At 32.6% G+C, this 18,256-nt stretch overlaps 2 protein-coding genes across 4 annotated transcripts; both read left to right on the top strand.

Moving 5' to 3' along the window:
* Positions 1-425: 425 nt before the first annotated feature.
* Positions 426-5,248, top strand: LOC133696307 (protein PTST homolog 2, chloroplastic-like). 3 transcript variants are annotated; one of them, XM_062118466.1, is made up of 8 exons: positions 426-1,086; positions 1,690-1,855; positions 2,153-2,348; positions 2,431-2,669; positions 3,362-3,531; positions 3,637-3,784; positions 4,564-4,664; positions 4,741-5,248. In XM_062118466.1, exons 1-7 carry the CDS (start codon positions 530-532, stop codon positions 4,639-4,641), a joined length of 1,554 nt encoding a protein of 517 aa, XP_061974450.1. In that variant the 5' UTR covers positions 426-529; the 3' UTR covers positions 4,642-4,664; positions 4,741-5,248. The 3 variants fall into 3 exon arrangements, with proteins under 3 accessions (XP_061974450.1, XP_061974449.1, XP_061974448.1); XM_062118465.1 differs by having other exon boundaries at positions 428-1,086; positions 3,386-3,531; positions 4,596-4,664; XM_062118464.1 differs by having other exon boundaries at positions 428-1,086; positions 4,596-4,664.
* A 2,638-nt stretch (positions 5,249-7,886) lies between these two features.
* LOC133696387 (protein NRT1/ PTR FAMILY 2.13) lies at positions 7,887-12,303 on the top strand. The gene is made up of 4 exons (XM_062118568.1): positions 7,887-8,130; positions 8,276-8,493; positions 9,829-10,421; positions 11,313-12,303. The coding sequence occupies exons 1-4, from the start codon at positions 7,974-7,976 to the stop codon at positions 12,160-12,162; spliced, it is 1,818 nt and encodes a 605-aa protein (XP_061974552.1). The 5' UTR covers positions 7,887-7,973; the 3' UTR covers positions 12,163-12,303.
* Positions 12,304-18,256: the final 5,953 nt, after the last annotated feature.

Genomic DNA, 18,256 nt, shown 5'->3' with positions numbered 1-18,256 from the left:
TAGATTCATAGGATTCCTCTAGAACATCCTCTCCCAGGGCACCACCACCTGCATTAGAGCTGACTACTCTGTGTAATATAAATGAGTTTAATATGTTAGGGGGAAAGGCATATCACTGTGAGCAAATGGTCGGTTTGAACCCTTTTCTTACATTAATTAACCGAATGAACTGAAAATCATCAGTTTAAATTATTCTTTTTCATTTTAAAAAATAGATATTTAAAAATTTAAATTGTAAAATAGAAAAATTAAAGGATAAGATAAATAGAAAAAAGTAAGAAAATTCTAATTTGTGGGTGGTCAATGCTGGTCAAGGGATCATTTAATTATTTTTAATACTATAGGGGTTAATCAATTAGTTTCAGTAAACTACAAGGACTACTTCTTACAAGTTATTCATATTTAAATTATATGCGTGTGACACTTTCAAGTGGGTATTGTTCGTTGCTTGGTCTTACAATTCACTTTCTGTCCTTGTTTTGTTTTTCTCTTCGCTTGCGCTCCAATTGTTCGACGAAATGCCTGAACCATGCTCTCTATCACCCACGCGCCTAATTGCTTCATAAATTTGATCCCTCAAATATTTCCCCCCAACACTTCTGCTTCTAATATTCAAAATCTTAGCAGAAAAGGAAAAACAAGAAACCAAGAGTTACGCTTTCTTGCAGTGAAGGGGACGAGTGGTAGTGGATTTTTTGAGTTGAAAAACAGCTGTTGGGGTTGTGGTGGTGGATTTGTAAGGAGGTGTAATACAAGGGATTGGGAAAGTAGTGAGGGCAATATTGCATTGGAGACTGAGATTTTGGAGTTCATGAATAGTTCAAAAAATCCAGAGATGTTTCCAAGCAAGAAACAGTTGATTGATGCAGGAAGAATGGATCTTGTTGAGGCTATCTTGAAGGAAGGAGGGTGGCTCGCTTTGGGTTGGGATTTCGATGATAATGTTGACGACGTAGATGTTATAGATTGGTATTCTTCTTTAACGGATAATAAAGAATGTGGTGCTGCTGGAATTCAAGACAAGGCTTTAGAGCGTAATGAAGAGCAAAGCTCTCAGGTTCCTTGCTCGTCCTCTGGTAGATCACAGTGAGGCTTCTAATTTTCGTTAACCACTCTTGTTTTTCGTTGCAATTGTTGTTTCTTATGGTGTTACATTGAATTATACAGCCTAAAAGAAAAGAAGGGTAAGAGAGAGCTTGTTGGTTGTATGAATGGATACTCTTATCCTTTTGCTTGTGAGTTAGGTACTGAGTCTCAAAGCTTCACTTCCAATTTCCCAGAAAAAGAAAAGAAACGAAAAGAAAAGACCTCTAAGCCCTGAAAGTAGGTTTCTTGTAACACATACAATATTTTTATCAGTTAGTAGTCTAGGATAACGAGCATGACTGCAACATGTAGCTGAAAGGTCTCAATTTTGTCATTTTACCCTTGTTTGCTCGTTGCAAAATAGTAATGCTTTGCTGTTTTTTTTCCTTTTCTTTTCCTTTTCCTTTCTTTTCTTCTTCCACATTTCAGTGTGTAAATTGGTAAACCACTTATCCAGAATCAAAATAAAACTAACAGATATCCATGACTTTCAATAACTGTTTCCATGCCAAATTCCCATGGGTAGTTTTTTAAGCTTGCTATTTTATCATCTATTTGTAAATATCATGGGTAGTTTTTGATCAATCTATTCTGTTCTCTCAGAGATACAGCGACCGAGGATGATGCTGGGATTGGGGGTATACTGTATCGATTAGAGAAAGAAAGGAATATGAATTTGGGGTTTGCTTTAAAAGAAATTGAAAGCACTACTCGTGTCCAAAGTAGCAATGTTAACCATGATTTGCTCCCTAAAACCACGAAGAATGGGGTAAGTTTTTTTTTTTATAATTTAAATCAGTAACCAATATTGCTCTTAAGTTCCACGTCTGATAACTCAGCCATGTACAGATTACTTGCTATTGTAGATGTGTTTAGTTCATTAGCGACTATTTAATATAATACTATTTAGCTAATAAAGATATCTTTATTTCCACCACTTCAATTATAATTTTAAACATATATGAGCATATGTTTATATACAAGTCTTTTGGTATGAAAATGATTTAATAGTTGGACATTCCTTATAAACCTAACTTGTACTCCTTTTTTTTTTCCATTGTCAAAGACAGGTGCTGGCCTCAATGGTAACAATTCACCTGGATTATTGAACCCCAAGAGTAGCGCACTCAGTGATTTGGGAGGCGGCCTTGATCATAGCAGATCTTTCTCAAATATTGATGGTTCTGGAAATTCGCTAAATCCAGACACGTGGAGAACTTGGAGCATTAAGAGGGCAGCGTTTTCAGACTTGCAATTTGAAGGTATTCCGTGAGCTGGTGTTCAGGAGGTTTGACTGCATTACATTTTGGATCTGCTGACTTCTCTCTGTTTGTCAATGTACAGCTGAAGAACTTAGCTCTAATAGAACTGGTACAGGAGGTGAGGAGAGTTTTTTAGGGGACGAGATAATTGAAACAAGGGAGGGTGCTAGTGAAACTGTCAGCAGAAGGAAAGAAAACTGCTATGATGGAGGGATTAATCAGAATCAAGTACGAAGTCGCCTACATGACCTGGAGTTAGAGCTTTCCTCTGTGCTGCAATCGTTAAAGTCAAACACTGGTGAAAGTGAATCACAGAAAGTGGTACCTAAACTATGCCCTTGATGAACACAAATGTTAAAAACTAGATTTTATGAATCCTTCTCTCTTTATTCTTTTTTTGTATATAAGAAACAAATGGAATTCAATGTGGAACTCAGCTTATACCTGTTTATTGCTTGTTACAAAGTCATGAATCAATATAAGTTGATACCGTGCATGAACTTTGTCTGGCTTTTACTTGCACCTTATTTGGTAAGTAAGGCAATGCATGTTCCACTTGCTTTTTAGGAAGAACGACCAAGGAAAGGAGATAATGAAAAACTTGACACCACCTCTATGTCGTTTCTTTCCTGAATAGAGTAACTCTTGTGTGAGATTTATTTTGTTTTGTCATCAATCTCTCTCTCTCCCGCTCTCTCTCACCCTTTTCTCTCTGGTGCAAGAAATAGTTGGACTAAAAGGTATTAGCTAACTGGGTTAATCAAATTCTAGATGATAAATGAATTTCATGACCTATACTGGCCATAGAAAAGCTTTCTCATCTTTTGTGTTTTTGGTATTTAATTTAAAGGAGTGTTTACTAGGATAAATTTTAATTTCTTTCAAAAAATGAAAGTAAACGCAGATTCACAATCTTCATTTTTTCTTTGTTTTATTTTCTCAATTCATGTAGATTCAATTGTGCATGTAGTTTCTTTAGAAACTTGTCCAAAGCATATCTTGAATTCTTTCAGATCATGTTTTATACTCTTCACCAGGATAATGGAAGAGCCTCTGATGATCTGCTGAAGCTTTCTGATGCTTGGGAGTTCCAGGAAAATGAGATAATGAATGCCCAGGATAAATTGCGGTCAACAAGGGCAAAAATAGCAGTGTCAGAAGGCAAAATTGCACTTGCGATAATGTATGCTCAGTTCTCTTCATCTAATGGCACATAGCCTAGTGGGAAAATAAATGGTACATAGCTCTAATTTTCTTTTCCATTTGTGCCATATCTGTATTTAAACAGTGATGCACAAAAGGTAGTGGAAGAGAAACAGAAAAGGATCGACGACGCTTGTAGAGCCTTGCAACTTCTTCGCACTGCTTGTATAGTTTGGCCTAGTTCTGCTTCAGAGGTGTTCCTAGCAGGGTCATTTGATGGTTGGGCCACCCAGGTTTGATCCCATCTAAATTGATTTTTCAGAAACGTAGAATAAATAATACTGGCTTGTCTAAATTATAGCAAGGTGATGCTTTGCAGTCATCAAATGTGTTGGCTCATATTTGTTTTTGTACCTTTTGGTTTGTTGAGGCGAAATACCATTTTTAAGTTTGCTACTCATATTGAGAGACGTAATGTCAAAAGCCTAAAGCCTCATGGAATGTTGGGACATGGGAGCTACTTGGTTGTCTGGCAACTTGTGGGCTGCACTGTCTTGTGTATGTGGATGAAGCATGCTGGGCAACACAGACAGGCTTTATTCATACTAGTTGGGCCTGGTGGAATAGAAAAGGCTGTTGTTTATCCAGAGTGTTGGCTCTGATAAAAAGGTTGCTTTCCATGGAAGTATGGATTTGGTCTCTATTCTGCGGTGATGTCTAGATTTATTGATCCTTGTGATCGTTCTGCATCATGCATTTCTTCCTAGTATGAAACAAGAGATTCGGAGACAATTATTTCCCATGGTTTTGAGAATTATGGGTTGGGAGTTGTCAAGGCTGCATATATCTGTGTTGCTATTGTTACAGCCCAATTTTAATTTTAAGTTTTTTCCATTTCTGTTATTTACCTGCATTTTTATATGTTGTTGCATCAGCAACCAGATCCAGACCAATGCAAGTTATCTGTTTGCTTTATATATAAATAATGCAACGGCATGCTGTTATATTTCTGCTGTCACATTATTGCGTTTTCTTCGCCTGAATAAACATGTCCTCTGTGAGATCATTTCAGACAAGAGTGAAACTTGCATCGCTATTTTGCAGAGAAGGATGGAAAAGTCTAGTGTGGGCATCTTTTCTTTGTATCTGAAATTGTATCCAGGCAGATACGAGGTAAATCATTTTTGCCAGCTTGCATAATCATGTCCCCTAAACAGATTATATCTCAACACTTAACCTTGTGGTACAGATCAAGTTCATTGTTGATGGTGAGTGGAGGCTTGATCCCCTACGCCCTATTGTTCACAACAACGGATACGAGAATAATCTACTCATTATCACATAAAAAAAACACAAGGCATGCAATGATGGACACAAGACAGTGAAGGATATACCCCCCCCCAGCAGATTGTTTTTGTTTTGCTTTTCCTCTCCACTCTCTCTTGTAAACGTATTGATCGAGTGAGACATCATGCTTCTTTTTTCTTTTCGTTTGTTTCTCATTCATTCTTTCACTGAAGGTTAGGAAATGTTAAAAGCACAGTAGACGCGTCTGCCAGGATTTCTTTTTCAGGACAACCTGTTAGTTCTTTTCCTGTAATGTAGTAGTGCCTGTAATGCTTTTGAAGACTCTGTACTTCCTGCTTTTGTAAAATGTAATGACCCCCTCGAAATGTTGTAATATTGTAGACACCATTTGAAAGTTCGAAGGTATTACAGAAATCCCTTTTTTACGGGGATGGTATTGAAATGTTTAAGGCATTTTGGATATAAAAGAAGAGCTTTGTAAAACATGAAGGAGATTTTTGTCAAATCATCAAAGTTTTGGATGGTCATTGTAATTTAACAACACTTGAAGGGAATTATTGTAATTTTACCCCTCTTGCTTCAATGAGTCAATGAATTAGTAACGGTTACGGATCCATCTTCTTCGAGTTTCTTGAAGATAGAATCAAATTTTTCTAGATTTTAAATTTTATTTTTTAAAAATTATCAATTTTAATTTTATAAATCTCAGAATTATTAAAAATTTATATAATTGTTAATTTTAAAACCTATAAAATTAATTAAAACACATGCAAGTTAGTTCAGATATTCATATAAAAAAACTTTGAATTTTTATAGGTAATGAATCCAGCCGTGTGAGATTTCAAAATTTCAAAATAAATTAACTTCTTAACACCAAGAGCGAAGGGCTGCAGGATCAAGCAATAGAAGGAAATAAATTATGACATTAAAGAAACTGGAACTACTTATACACCAAAAAAAGAAGAAAAAACTGGAATTAAGGTGAGTTTTACTCTTAAAAGAAAAATAATTGGCGATAAATATCTAAAAGAAGACCAGCGATCAATTCAACAGTCATACATCTCCTGAGGATGGCCAATGAGCATGTTAATACTTACCCTATTGTCAACATATAAAGAAACCGTACAACTAAAAATTACCTGGTATATAACAACTATTTAAATTATAACTCATTTTTTTTTAATACAATGCCATATAACATTTTTTATCGATATTTTCAAAAAACCAAAACTATATTTAAAAAGTAAATTATTATTTGATCCATGAGTTCTTAGTAATATAATTAGTTAATCCTTTGTTTTCAAAAACCTAATATAAGGTCCTAGGTTTTTATATTCTCTTGCAATTTAGTCCTTCTATTGGTTCTTCCAACCATCTCGCCTACTGTAGATAAAATTAAAGTTGCATTTGAAAAGGATAATTTAGAATTTTTTTTTAAAATTACAGTCAACTGTGGCCAAATGATTAATCTATGATTTTCAAAACAACAGGACTAAATTACAGAATCATGAAAACATATATGTTAAATTTCGACCAAGGCCCTTCGAGGCCAAGTGGTAAGAACCTCACTCCTAAGGAGCAGGAGGCTGTGGATCCGAATCCCCCAATAGATATTTTCAAAGTGTCCAAGTCAACCTTTCCATATTGCAACGGTGGCCAGTTCAAGCTATCCTTGTCTTTGTTTTTCGTATATAAAAATCTTTGTTTCTTGTATAATTAAGGTTGCCCATGTGCTCATTGGATCGTCAGTCAAAAGCTTTTTTTTTTTTTTTTTTTTTGCTGGTGACAAATATTTGAAACCAAAATGAAATGATTGCAATTGTTGCCACGTAGTATTGATTTTATTTATATAGAATATATTTATTATTAATAAAATAATGTATAAATTGGATGGTTAAGCAAATATACGTCCTTGATCTTCAAAATAGACAAGTATTTATCAATATAGACGCTATAAATTGAAATATTTATGATTAATAGATAATAACTATATTGAAAAACTATGACTTTTTTAATATTTAAAGAATTGTAACAAATTACTAAAAATTGTACTTGATTTTTAAACACAAATCAATCAATTATTGAATTAATAATAAAATATTATTGAATTTATTTAATTTTATTTTATTTAGGATTATGATTTATATTTGAATCAACTTATTAGAGAACCTAATGGATCACATACATAAGAACCATTGGTTAGAAATTAAAATGAGATGATTAATCAAAGTGTGACTTGATTGTAAATTAATTTCAGAAATTAAAGACTAGAATCTAATTAATATATGGGATTACAATTTTAGACCTAAAAAATTTAATAAAATTATAAAATTATCCTAAAATAATATATGTGATATTTTGTTATTTATAGTGTTTTTCGATTTTCTTATAAATAAAACGTTATGCCTCTTATTTTCTAAGAAAAGAATGAGAAAAATACAATGTGTAAACACCTAAAACATAAAAAAAGAGCTAGCACTCTAATATATACAATCTCTCTCTCTCATACAAGGTTTTAGGAGATTTTTTATGGGTGGTTCGTTTAGATTATCATTAGAGACTGAATACTTAGATGACTTGTGGTTTGCGACAACCCAGTTTAAAAACAAATATTTAAAACTGAAAAAAAAAATAATTTTTATGTAATTTTCATATAAATTCTAAACAATTTTAAACATATTTAACAAAATTTTTAATTTTTTTTTAAAAATTTAAATTTATTATTTTTGTTGTGTATATATGATTGGAATATCCATACTGGTATTGGTAGAGATGCTGCTATCATGGTTGAAATAATGTGGAAAATACTTTTCTTCCACTACTTTTCTCCACTGGCCACAAAGCAAAGGGGAGGTCCTAGATGAGAAGGAGAGAGCCGTTTGCGTTTTGTTTTGCTCTTGCCATGAGGGGGTAGTAACAATACAAGGGCAAGGCCGAATCATAGGACACGTCCATGTCGTTTTCACAAGGACTATATGCAGTCACCTTTGGCCCTCGTTTCGTCATCCATACAATCATCATGTCTTTTCTCATTTATATCTATGCTCGATACCATATACCCCCTCGGGGTGCGTGCGTGCGTGCGTGTGTGTGTTTATATATAGGTGATCTTGGTCCTCTTCAGGAAGAGCAAGTTGTAGTCTGAACTTGAGGACTAGAATATAGGATAAGAGGATGGCTGAAGATGAAAAGAAGGGCACAAGCTCATACAGGCTATATTGCTCCATAAAATGCTTCCAAAAACCATCATCACCGGAGCAGAAGCACGGCAACCTTGCAGAAACTGAGCAGAAGAAGCCCGGAGGATGGAGAGCCATGCCTTTTATCTTAGGTTATTAATTCTCCACCGATCTGACTGACCATCATCTGTGTCTTTTTGACACGCAGAACGAAACTACTTTCATAATAATTTGTTACAGAAGACTTGTCTTTTAGCAAAGAGAATCCTGCTGATATATATCACTGTGTTTTTGCAGGAAATGAGACTTTTGAGAGGCTGGCTACTTTTGGCTTGTTAGCCAACTTCATGGTGTATTTGATGAGAGTCTTTCACTTGGAGCAGGTGACTGCTGCAAACATCATAAACATCTGGTCTGGTGTAACTAATTTCGCACCGTTGGTTGGTGCATTTATCTCTGATGCCTATGTGGGCAGGTTTAAGACCATTGCTTTTGCATCCTGTGCAGCTTTCCTGGTACATTTCTCCGACCATTTTACACTCCTCTCTGTTCATACAGTAATTTCTTCCTACTGTAAGATTAAGATTAATTTTCTCTTTTGGCTTTTGCATCGATACATCTGTCTGTGTGCTGTTTTGATTTCTACCATTACCAATGAAAAGGAAATATACAGTTTCATGTATAAATTCCTGGATTTTTTTTCTTCAAAGAAAATATACCTTTTAGGGGAATTATGTACCGCCTTATCTATGGTTTAGGCTTGTTTTCATGATAATGACCTCCTTTAAAAATATTTAGTCTCTAACGTTGTTTGATTACTCTATACTCTATGAAAACACCTTTTGTACATTAAAATATATACCAATATTTACAATGACGTATGATATTGAGAAATAGTAAAATATATTCATAAGAATAAAAATCTCTAGATTTTCTTTTTACAGGAATTAATTAAGGAAATCAGGACTTTAATTAAAATGATTAAGTCCTCGTTATTTTTTAACTATTATTTTTTAACGAAAATAAGCAAAACTTGACTGGGGAAACTATGAGTAATTTAGAAATGTCAAGATCACAAATGAAGAATTAATGAATTACTGATCATAATTTAGTTCATGTAGATTATGAAAAAGAATTTAATTCCCACCAATCTTTCCAAATATCCCATATCATCTACTTATTCTTTCTTTTTCTATCTCTTAAGAATAAGTTGAAAAAAAATATAAAATGATTAAATTAATTATGAATTAATGGGTTTAAAAACACATAGATCAAATATATGTAATTATTGATTATAATCAACTCCGCAAATGTCGACAGGCAAGTTTTGCCCACTTTCCCGCAGCTCTAATCAAACTACAAAAATAATATAACGTACGAGCTGCATAAACCAAGAGATAAACCTAAAAAAAGCTCCTCAAAACAATAATAATTCCTGACTGAAAATATTATTTGGTTAAGCAATGTATCCAGAGCTGGAGATAATTTAATTTAATTTAATTTCCAATGTTGGGTTTCAAGAAAATAAATTATTTGTGACTCTATAATTTATAATTAATTGATCCACTGTATGTTTCCATATCATGTGTTATTAGGGCGAAACTGAAATTATATAAGAGGAAGGGCTGATATAATTTATTATTAGAAAATTTATCTATTTAAAATAAAAATATATTATATTATCCCATATTTAAACACTAAAAATACAAAACAATAAAATATTTTGCAGGGCCCAGCCCCTGGCCGCCTCCCCTGGTTCCGACCCTGTGTGTTATGTCTACGTACATAAAAATAAACAGCAAGATTTAGTAATATACACATTTTAATGTTTGTCGAAATGGGCTGGCTAGGGAATGGTGACAGTGACTTCGACGGCATGGGTGCCTTATCTTCACCCTCAAAAATGCGAGCCTGAAGGAAAGCAGCAGTCTTATGGGAACTGTGAAAGTCCCACCAGCATGCAATTGGGTGTTCTGTTGCTTGGCTTAGGGTTCCTATCTATCGGAACAGGTGGGATTAGGCCATGCAGCATTCCGTTTGGTGTTGATCAGTTTGACCCTACAACTGAAGAAGGGATAAAAGGGATTAGCAGCTACTACAATTGGTATTATACAACCTTCACGGTGGTGATGTTGATCACTTTAACCGCAGTGGTATATGTTCAAGACTCTGTTAGCTGGGTTTTGGGTTTTGGAATACCTACTGTGCTTATGCTCTGCTCCATCATACTCTTCTTCATTGGAACAAGGATTTATGTGCATGTAAAGCCAGAAGGAAGTGTTTTCTCTGGCATTGCACAGGTTTTTGTTTCTGCTTATAAAAAGCGCAGGCTTAAGCTTCCTGACAATTGTGATGGAGAGCAGGTTGATGGGATCTTTTATGATCCTCCAATTAAAGATCATTTAACAATATTGTCAAAGCTCCCTCTTACCAATCAGATCAGGTGAGGTGCCTGCATCCTTGGAGATTTTCTTAACATGAATAGTAAATATTAGCTGTAGAAGCTACAAACGATGGTGACTTTTTTTCTGCACACAGTACACTGATTTCTCAATTTTATTTGTTTTTGTGTTTTAAAAATATTTTAAAAAAATTAATTTTTTTTAATTTTTTAATTTTAAATTAATATATTTTTATGTTTTTAAATTATTTTAACATGCTGATTTCAAAAATAATTTTTAAAAATTAAAAAAAAATATTATTTTGATACATTTCTAAATAAAAAACATTTTGAAAATCAACCGTAACCACACTTCTAAATAGTCCTTAAAATAATCTAAACATATCATAATCTTTTTCATTATAAATAACAAGACTTTATTTTTATAGGTTAGCGAAATTGTATTCGGATTTGTTGATGAATTGATCAGTGGTATAATGAAGATGCTATTCATATACTATACTAATATGCGATTTAGACTTGTAATGTAACTCAATACTGCTAGACCATATTCTTATTGGTTATATCATAAAGTTTTCACATTGAAATATTTATTGCATTGAGTGGATCAGCTACTATATATTATAAATTACGCATACAAACACATGTAGCAGCTGATTCTAGAGAGTAGCTAGAAATGGTGGTGGATTTTTAATAGTGGGGTCGCCTTTCAGAAGTGCTTGTCAATGATGGCACTAAATGCCATCCAAGACCATCATCCTCATAGCACTGCGCATATGCTCACAGAGTAGTGATCATGAGTCAGCTAGTCCATGCTGTCTAGAAACGTTGTTGAATTTATTTATTTGTTTGTCCATATGGTTTGTCAAATGATTAATGTTGTTTGCTTAGAGTACTGATTAAATTTGAAAATTAATAATTTTAATCTTTTAGGTTTTTGAACAAGGCTGCAATGATAGAGAAAGAAACTGACCTCAAGCCAGATGGTTCGTGTGCGAAGCAATGGAGATTGTGCAGTGTCCAACAGGTTGAAGAGGTAAAATGCCTGATAAAAATAGGTCCAATATGGGCTTCTAGTATTGTTAGCTTGACTTCAATGATACAACAAGGAACATTTACTGTGTCTCAAGCCTTGAAAATGGACAGACACCTTGGAGAAAAATTCCAAATCCCAGCTAGTTCCATCGTCGTCGTGTCGATGATAACAATAGGAATATGGCTCCCATTCTATGACAGAGTCCTAGTGCCAGCCATTCGAAAAGTTACAAAACATGAAGGTGGAATCACAATTCTCCAAAGAATTGGAATTGGGAATGTATTCTCTGTTCTATCAATGGTAGTAGCTGGATTGGTGGAGAGGGAGAGAAGGGCGGCAGCAATTTCACACCCAGAGGCTGCACCCATGTCAGTCTTTTGGCTAGCTCCACAACTTGTGGTAATGGGGTTATGCGAGGCATTCGTTGGCACTGGACAAATTGAATTTTACAACAAGCAGTTTCCTGATCACATGAGAAGCCTCGGCAACTCTCTTTTCTTCTGCTCATTTGCTGGTGCAAGTTACCTTAGTACCATGGTGGGCAGCATTGTTCATAAGGTTACTGGAACGAGACACCATCCAGACTGGCTGACAAATGATCTAAATGCTGGGAATTTGGATTACTTCTACTTCCTTTTGGCAGGAATGGGGGTTGTCAATTGGTTTTATTTTCTGCTTTGTGCTCATCGATATCGTTACAAGGTCAGCACTGTACTAAATATGGGAGACAAACTAATCCCACTATGAAGTGAACGAGCTGAAAAACGAAGATGGGTTCCGGTTCCAGCTGTTGTCTTGCCTGCTTGATCATGTATCATAATTAAACATAATATATGAATACTATTTGAATAAGACTCGTAGACAAGGCATATGGCTGCCTGTTCTTAACTAGCTATTAATTTGATATGGGGAGAGGGAGAGGGAGAGGGAGAGGGAGACGTAGGCTATTAGTGTAACCAAAAGTAGAATAATGGACTGCATGCATTGGAAATCCGAATATGAACTTTCATTCATATCCATTGATGTTGTAGATTTGCATTTTTCAACAGACAATATACATGTGAAGTTCTGAAACATTTAATGAATTGAAAACTGAGAAGGGGCAAAAAAGAAAATAAATATAGTGGTGATAATGACAGTTCAATTATTATTCCTACAATTTCAGATAAGGGTAGATGCTCATCATGATTTACGCGCCCACTCGGTTGTAAATTGTAGAGTATTTTGGTAAGATATCACATTTTAAAAAATTAATTTGTAAAGTAAAATACGAGGGAAAATAATTAAAAATCTACTATAACTTAGAGAGTTTTAGATATTCTACGACTCACATATATTATATGCTACTTGTATGTTGTACATAGCACATCCTACATCTTTAAAAGAGATATTTAGGGGTAGTTTATTCTGCCATCAACTTCTTGTTAAAAAATTATAAAATTTCACACGATCACTATAATAAGATAATTCATAATTTAACTTAAATCAACACTAGCATTTCAAACACATAGTTTTTAATTATTCACAATCAACACCTACCTAAAATAACTGATAATTAAAAAGATAACATAATTATATCTAATTTACAACTTCAATTACATCTAATTAACCTAATTTCTAATTCAAATCCCTAACATTCAATAAAATCAAATTAACATAAATTAAATATAAATTACTTCAAATTAATTGAGGAGAAGTGTTTAATATACCTCTAGAAATGAAATGTGAGTGGAGAGGGTAACTGGTGATGGCTGGTTTGGTGAAAAAATCTAACACCATTATTGGTAGAGAGAGAAAACTTGACTGCCACGGATTTTGATATGAGGAGACAGATATGAGTGTTTTAGGGTTGTTAGGGTTGCTTTTAGTAATGAAGAGAGAGATTTTGACTAGTGGTGAGAGGGGTGAGAAGAATGAAAAAAAAAATCTAATTTTTAATTTAATATAAGTTGCATATGTTTACTATTTATTTAAGTATGTTAATTTTTTAAATAATTGTTCAACTGTTCTGTTTCATCAAAAAAAAAATACTATGTTAAAAAAAAAACTCAAAATTGGGTTGTTGGTTTAAGATTAGGTATGGAATTTCAAATGGGTGATATGTCTTTCCTGATGACTGCTGCGTGCAATAAAGGTTGATGGCAACTCCACTCCGTGATGCTGCAGCGTCAGATGGAGAGATAAGCCCACTTGGCGATAAGCATGGAGCCTCACAACACGTCACCAGCGTTGTGGCCATGATTAGTGGCGTGCAAGCTAGCTAAGTGATGTCTTGTTTTCTATTACTCTTCTCTCCCCGTAGTCTGTCTACCCACTCCAGCAAGCTTCTGTGATTATTATTTTTCTTTCTTTCTTTCTTTCTTTCTTTCTTACGAGTTTAAACTTTAGAATCATCATTTAATAAAATTTATTATCCTTTTCGAACTGTATTATACTAATAATGATCGTGTGCTTTAAAAGCTTTTTTAAAAAATAATCTTAATTATATATAAATTAACGTAAAAATACTTTTATTTTCAAAAAAAATAAAAAAGAAAAAGAACAAGTTAATTTATCACCATTTGCTTAACATAAAAACATATATAATTTGGATACTTATATTTAATTTATTTATTTAACCATTAATATATTAATAATAACATTCTTTTTTTTTTTTATGGAATCCATAACACATTTCTTCAATGGGTAGAGAAAGATGTTACACCATGCATAGCGAAAGCTTAAGCAATGGGAGGGACATGTTCCATATAAACACAATTATGAAAAATTAAAGGGGGTAGGCAATCCACTATTTCAATTGGTTGAAGGGCCTCATTCAATATTGGATTCGTACAAGGTCATTGTTTTTTAATTATAAGGTTTTTTCTATTTAATTCTTCTATGTTGATTTTATTACAACTTGATCTTGACGGATTGTTTCAATAAGCTCAATGCATGTTTTTTGCATAGTCCGAAAAACATCCCATAATTAGATGTGCAATTGATTTTATGAAAGATTATTTGGGTTTTATATTTTTTAAAATATTAAAATTTAAGGGACTACAATTAAAAATTATGATAAAAGGGTAGCCATTTTCCTTTATGAAGGGAAGATCAAAGATATGACGTTAAATTTGAGAGGATAAGAGATAAAAGATGGTGGAAAAGAAAGAAAAAGAAAAATTAATCATCAAAGCCACATCAAAACTCTATAGTCGACACACGTCGCTTTGGGAGGAGGCCACTGCCAAGATGATTCCAATGATACTAAGAAAGACCACTTTTGGAGCTTGAAGGAAGTTACACGCCTTTCCTTGATGCAACAACTCCTACCACATGCTTGCATATATTTTTTTATCCTCTTCATTCAATTTAATATTTAATTTTATAATAACTCTTCAATGAGCTCAAAATCTCATCTTACTAGAGCTCAAGTCCTCTTCTTTTAGTTTAGTACTTGATTTTCTAATAACTCTTTAATTTAGGGTCTGTTTGGGATTGTGGTACCGATTGTGGTTCAAAGTGTTTTTTCGCTTAGAAATGCATCAAAATGATTTTTTTTATTTTTTAAAAATTATTTTTGAGATCAGCACATCAAAACGATCTGAAAAATAAAAAAAAATTTAAAAAAAAATTGAAATTTGAGGGAACACGATTTCAACCGCGTTCCTAGATGAACCATTAGTCTCACGTTTCATCCCACTAAAGTCCAATGAAGGCTCAATCAAAGAGAGAAAAAGAGAAGGGAAAAGAAAGAGACAACAAGCTCATCGAGTTAGCACATTGTGATTGCATCCAAGATACGATTCATAGATTTAGCGGTTAACTCGGGTTGAGTAGGAAAAAATCAATATTTAAAAAAAAGATGTCATTTTGAAATGCATTTTTAAAGTCATTCCATATTTTTACTAGTGGTCCTGGTTGCCTTTGATCCCTTTAAATTAACTAGGTCACGTTGTGGAAATTCTCACATGTCGGTGCATTTATAACACACGTTAGACATTTTTTTATCCTTTTTTGCTCAATTTAGTCCCTCATTTTATATTAACTCTTCAATTTAGTCCCATATTTTATCTCATCCAAGTCCAATGAAGACCTTGTCAGGGAGACAAAAAAGAAAGGGAAAAGAATGAGACAACTGGCCAACCAGGTTAACGTATTATGGTCATGTCCATAACTTAGGTCGTGAAATTTATGGTTAACAAAGGTTAATTGACGTGATCCAATGTGTCATCGTCTCAATACTAAAAAATAAATATTACCCTGAATTTTGTTTTTAGTCAACCATATTTTTACCGATTGTTCTAGTTGTTTTTAGATTCGTCAAATCAACTGAATTACATCACGACAACTCTCACATTGTTTGATTTGAAGTTCTGGTAGGCAAGAAATCAGGTCAAGAGACTTCAAAGTTTACTCATTGGATCGGGTTTAATAACACTGTCAAAGAGTACTCCTCAACATACCCTTGTTTTTTATAGTTAAAAAACACTGCTTAGAATTCTTTTGAAAAAAACTTTTGAATAGTATTGTCTTATATTTTTTTTTTCAAATTAGATCCTCAAATCCATATCCGCAGCGGATTGCGGGAATTAAAACTACTCCTATTTATAAGTTTAAGCAAAAGTTACAAAGCAACGTAGGACTTGATTGTTATAAATGTGCCTAAAACCGCTTGAAAAGATAGGGATAAGATAGATATATTTTCACAAAGTAGACTTGAGGAATTATTTAACATGTGCCTGCAATTGTCATAAAGTCCAAAACTCAAATTATCGATAATTTCTTAACATACACAGAAGATATAAAACCGAAAAAAAAAAAAATAAGACCTAAGGAATGACACACCTGCAACATCTAGAAACAAGCCACACAATCTATGAAAAGGAGAGTTAGAAAGGACTTTTATATCTTATTGAGAACTACACATTACACATTATATATTATATTAAATAGAAAAACTAAAATAAATATTTATTTCATTGTTCACTATGGACAGTACTTTTCAACGAACAATGTTATTTTTTTTATTTTAGTTATCGAACTTTATTTTCATTCAATTTCACCCTTTAATATGATGTTTTTGATATTTATATGGTGAGATTTTCTTCTCCTTGCATATTTTTTAGAATTCAATGTGTGTAAACATAATGAGTCGTCCATCCTATTAAACAGATGAAATGAGAGAAAGAAGGTTCCAGCGCGCCTAGGCTTGGCCTTAAAATTATTGTTTTGTTATTTTTTAATATGATTTTCTCATATTGATTATTCTTTTTTTCTTTGATTACGTAAAAAACATTGAGGCATGATTTTTTTTATTGAAACTATGTTTTTAAATCATGATAAGTTTTTATTTAAAATGTAATTTTATTAGAAAAAAAGAGAACTGCATTAGTAAAGAAATAGAGTTAGATTGAAACAATATTTTTTTTTTCTATTTATTCTAGGTTATTGAAGTTTTTTTAAAAAATAATAATTTAACTGTCTTTACTTTTTATTCAAAAAACTTGCTGCTAATAATAAGTATTTTGTTTAAAAGAATACATAAATAAGAAAAAAATTCATCTACTAAAACATATTTTTAAAATAATTTACATTGTTTTCTTTCATATAAATATATTTTTTTAATTATATAACAACTAAGTAAAAATTAATTTCAAAAACTATTGTGACATTACTTGAATAAATAAATAGTACTTGTAGTGTAACTGCATTCCCTTGATTTATTGGACTCCAACACTAAATACGGTGCATCTAGTTAAAAAACAACTAAAATAGAAGGAAGAATCATTATAACCCCTTTCACATTCTCTTACTCACCACTAAAGTGTAATGATCATTTTGTCATTCTTGTAAAAAAAAACATGCATTTAGACTAGGGTTATTTTGGTATCCTCACAATGATCCAATTATCATGGATCCCATAAATTCAATGCACGACACAATAACAACATTCATCATCACCCTTTGATTTATTTTTATATAATTATAGAAATTTCATTTCGTATAGAATTCATTCGCAAAATGAACAGAACTTCAAAGTTAGAAAATGAGCTAAGAAAGTAAGGCAAATAAGAGTTTTTTTTCTTTCCTAAATGAATCTAGCACCATTGAAAAAAAATACAATCCTAGTAATGATTTGATGAACACTAACATAGAAATTGTATTGAAAAAATATATTTAAAATCCTTAAACTGAAGTCTCAAAATGGTTGAAAAATAAGTTAATAACATTCAACATTCTATATACACATAGCATTCCAAAAGTGTTAATATATGAACATTAGTTTATGTTTACATCCACTTTTATATTAATAAAAGTCTAACTAATTATCACAAAATAGATATATCTCGAACTTACTTATTACTCATGTTGGGATTATGATGTACCTGTAAATTAAACATATATATTCAAGTTACAATAGCAAAGAACATGTTTAATCCTAATAACTAAGAAAAATAATACATTATCTTTTTCTTATAACTACTTCCTTTAATTCATCTCTTTAGGCATACATTAATTTTTGTAGTTGAAAGTCCATATTTTCAATCAAATTAACTCAATCACTACCGATAACCATACTAGGATATTAGGACTCATTTATTTCCAAATTATGTTGATATCGATCATTCTAATATCAAATAACTTCCAATATTTTGGTAATGTCGATACCAGCATAACTCTACTAGCATCATTAGCCTCCATAACCTGAAATGGCTAATCAAGTCGTAAAAGTATTTATATTAACATAATCTTATTAATATTCTTAGCTTTCATAATCTGAAAGATAACATAACACTTAGTAATGTTAATATTATTAGCCTCTAAAATCTATAAGGCTAATCAAATCCTTCTTTAATGT

The sequence above is a fragment of the Populus nigra genome, chromosome 6, assembly GCF_951802175.1.
Source record: "Populus nigra chromosome 6, ddPopNigr1.1, whole genome shotgun sequence".
In the NCBI taxonomy this organism is placed as follows: domain Eukaryota; kingdom Viridiplantae; phylum Streptophyta; class Magnoliopsida; order Malpighiales; family Salicaceae; genus Populus; species Populus nigra.
The sequence above is the reverse complement of the archived record's forward strand: the minus strand, read 5'-3'. Positions and strand labels throughout refer to the sequence as shown.

What these genes read in the sequence shown, in the direction of transcription:
- LOC133696307 (XM_062118464.1), top strand. Translation starts at nt 530, where the DNA reads ATGCTCTCTATCACCCACGCGCCTAATTGCTTCATAAATTTGATCCCT. An exon ending in AAAATTGCACTTGCGATAAT is followed by an intron (nt 3,532 to 3,636) that starts GTATGCTCAGTT and finishes GTATTTAAACAG; the next exon opens with TGATGCACAAAAGGTAGTGG. An exon ending in TTGATGGTTGGGCCACCCAG is followed by an intron (nt 3,785 to 4,595) that starts GTTTGATCCCAT and finishes GCTATTTTGCAG; the next exon opens with AGAAGGATGGAAAAGTCTAG.
- LOC133696387 (XM_062118568.1), top strand. Translation starts at nt 7,974, where the DNA reads ATGGCTGAAGATGAAAAGAAGGGCACAAGCTCATACAGGCTATATTGC. An exon ending in AGCCATGCCTTTTATCTTAG is followed by an intron (nt 8,131 to 8,275) that starts GTTATTAATTCT and finishes GTGTTTTTGCAG; the next exon opens with GAAATGAGACTTTTGAGAGG. An exon ending in CCTCTTACCAATCAGATCAG is followed by an intron (nt 10,422 to 11,312) that starts GTGAGGTGCCTG and finishes TTAATCTTTTAG; the next exon opens with GTTTTTGAACAAGGCTGCAA.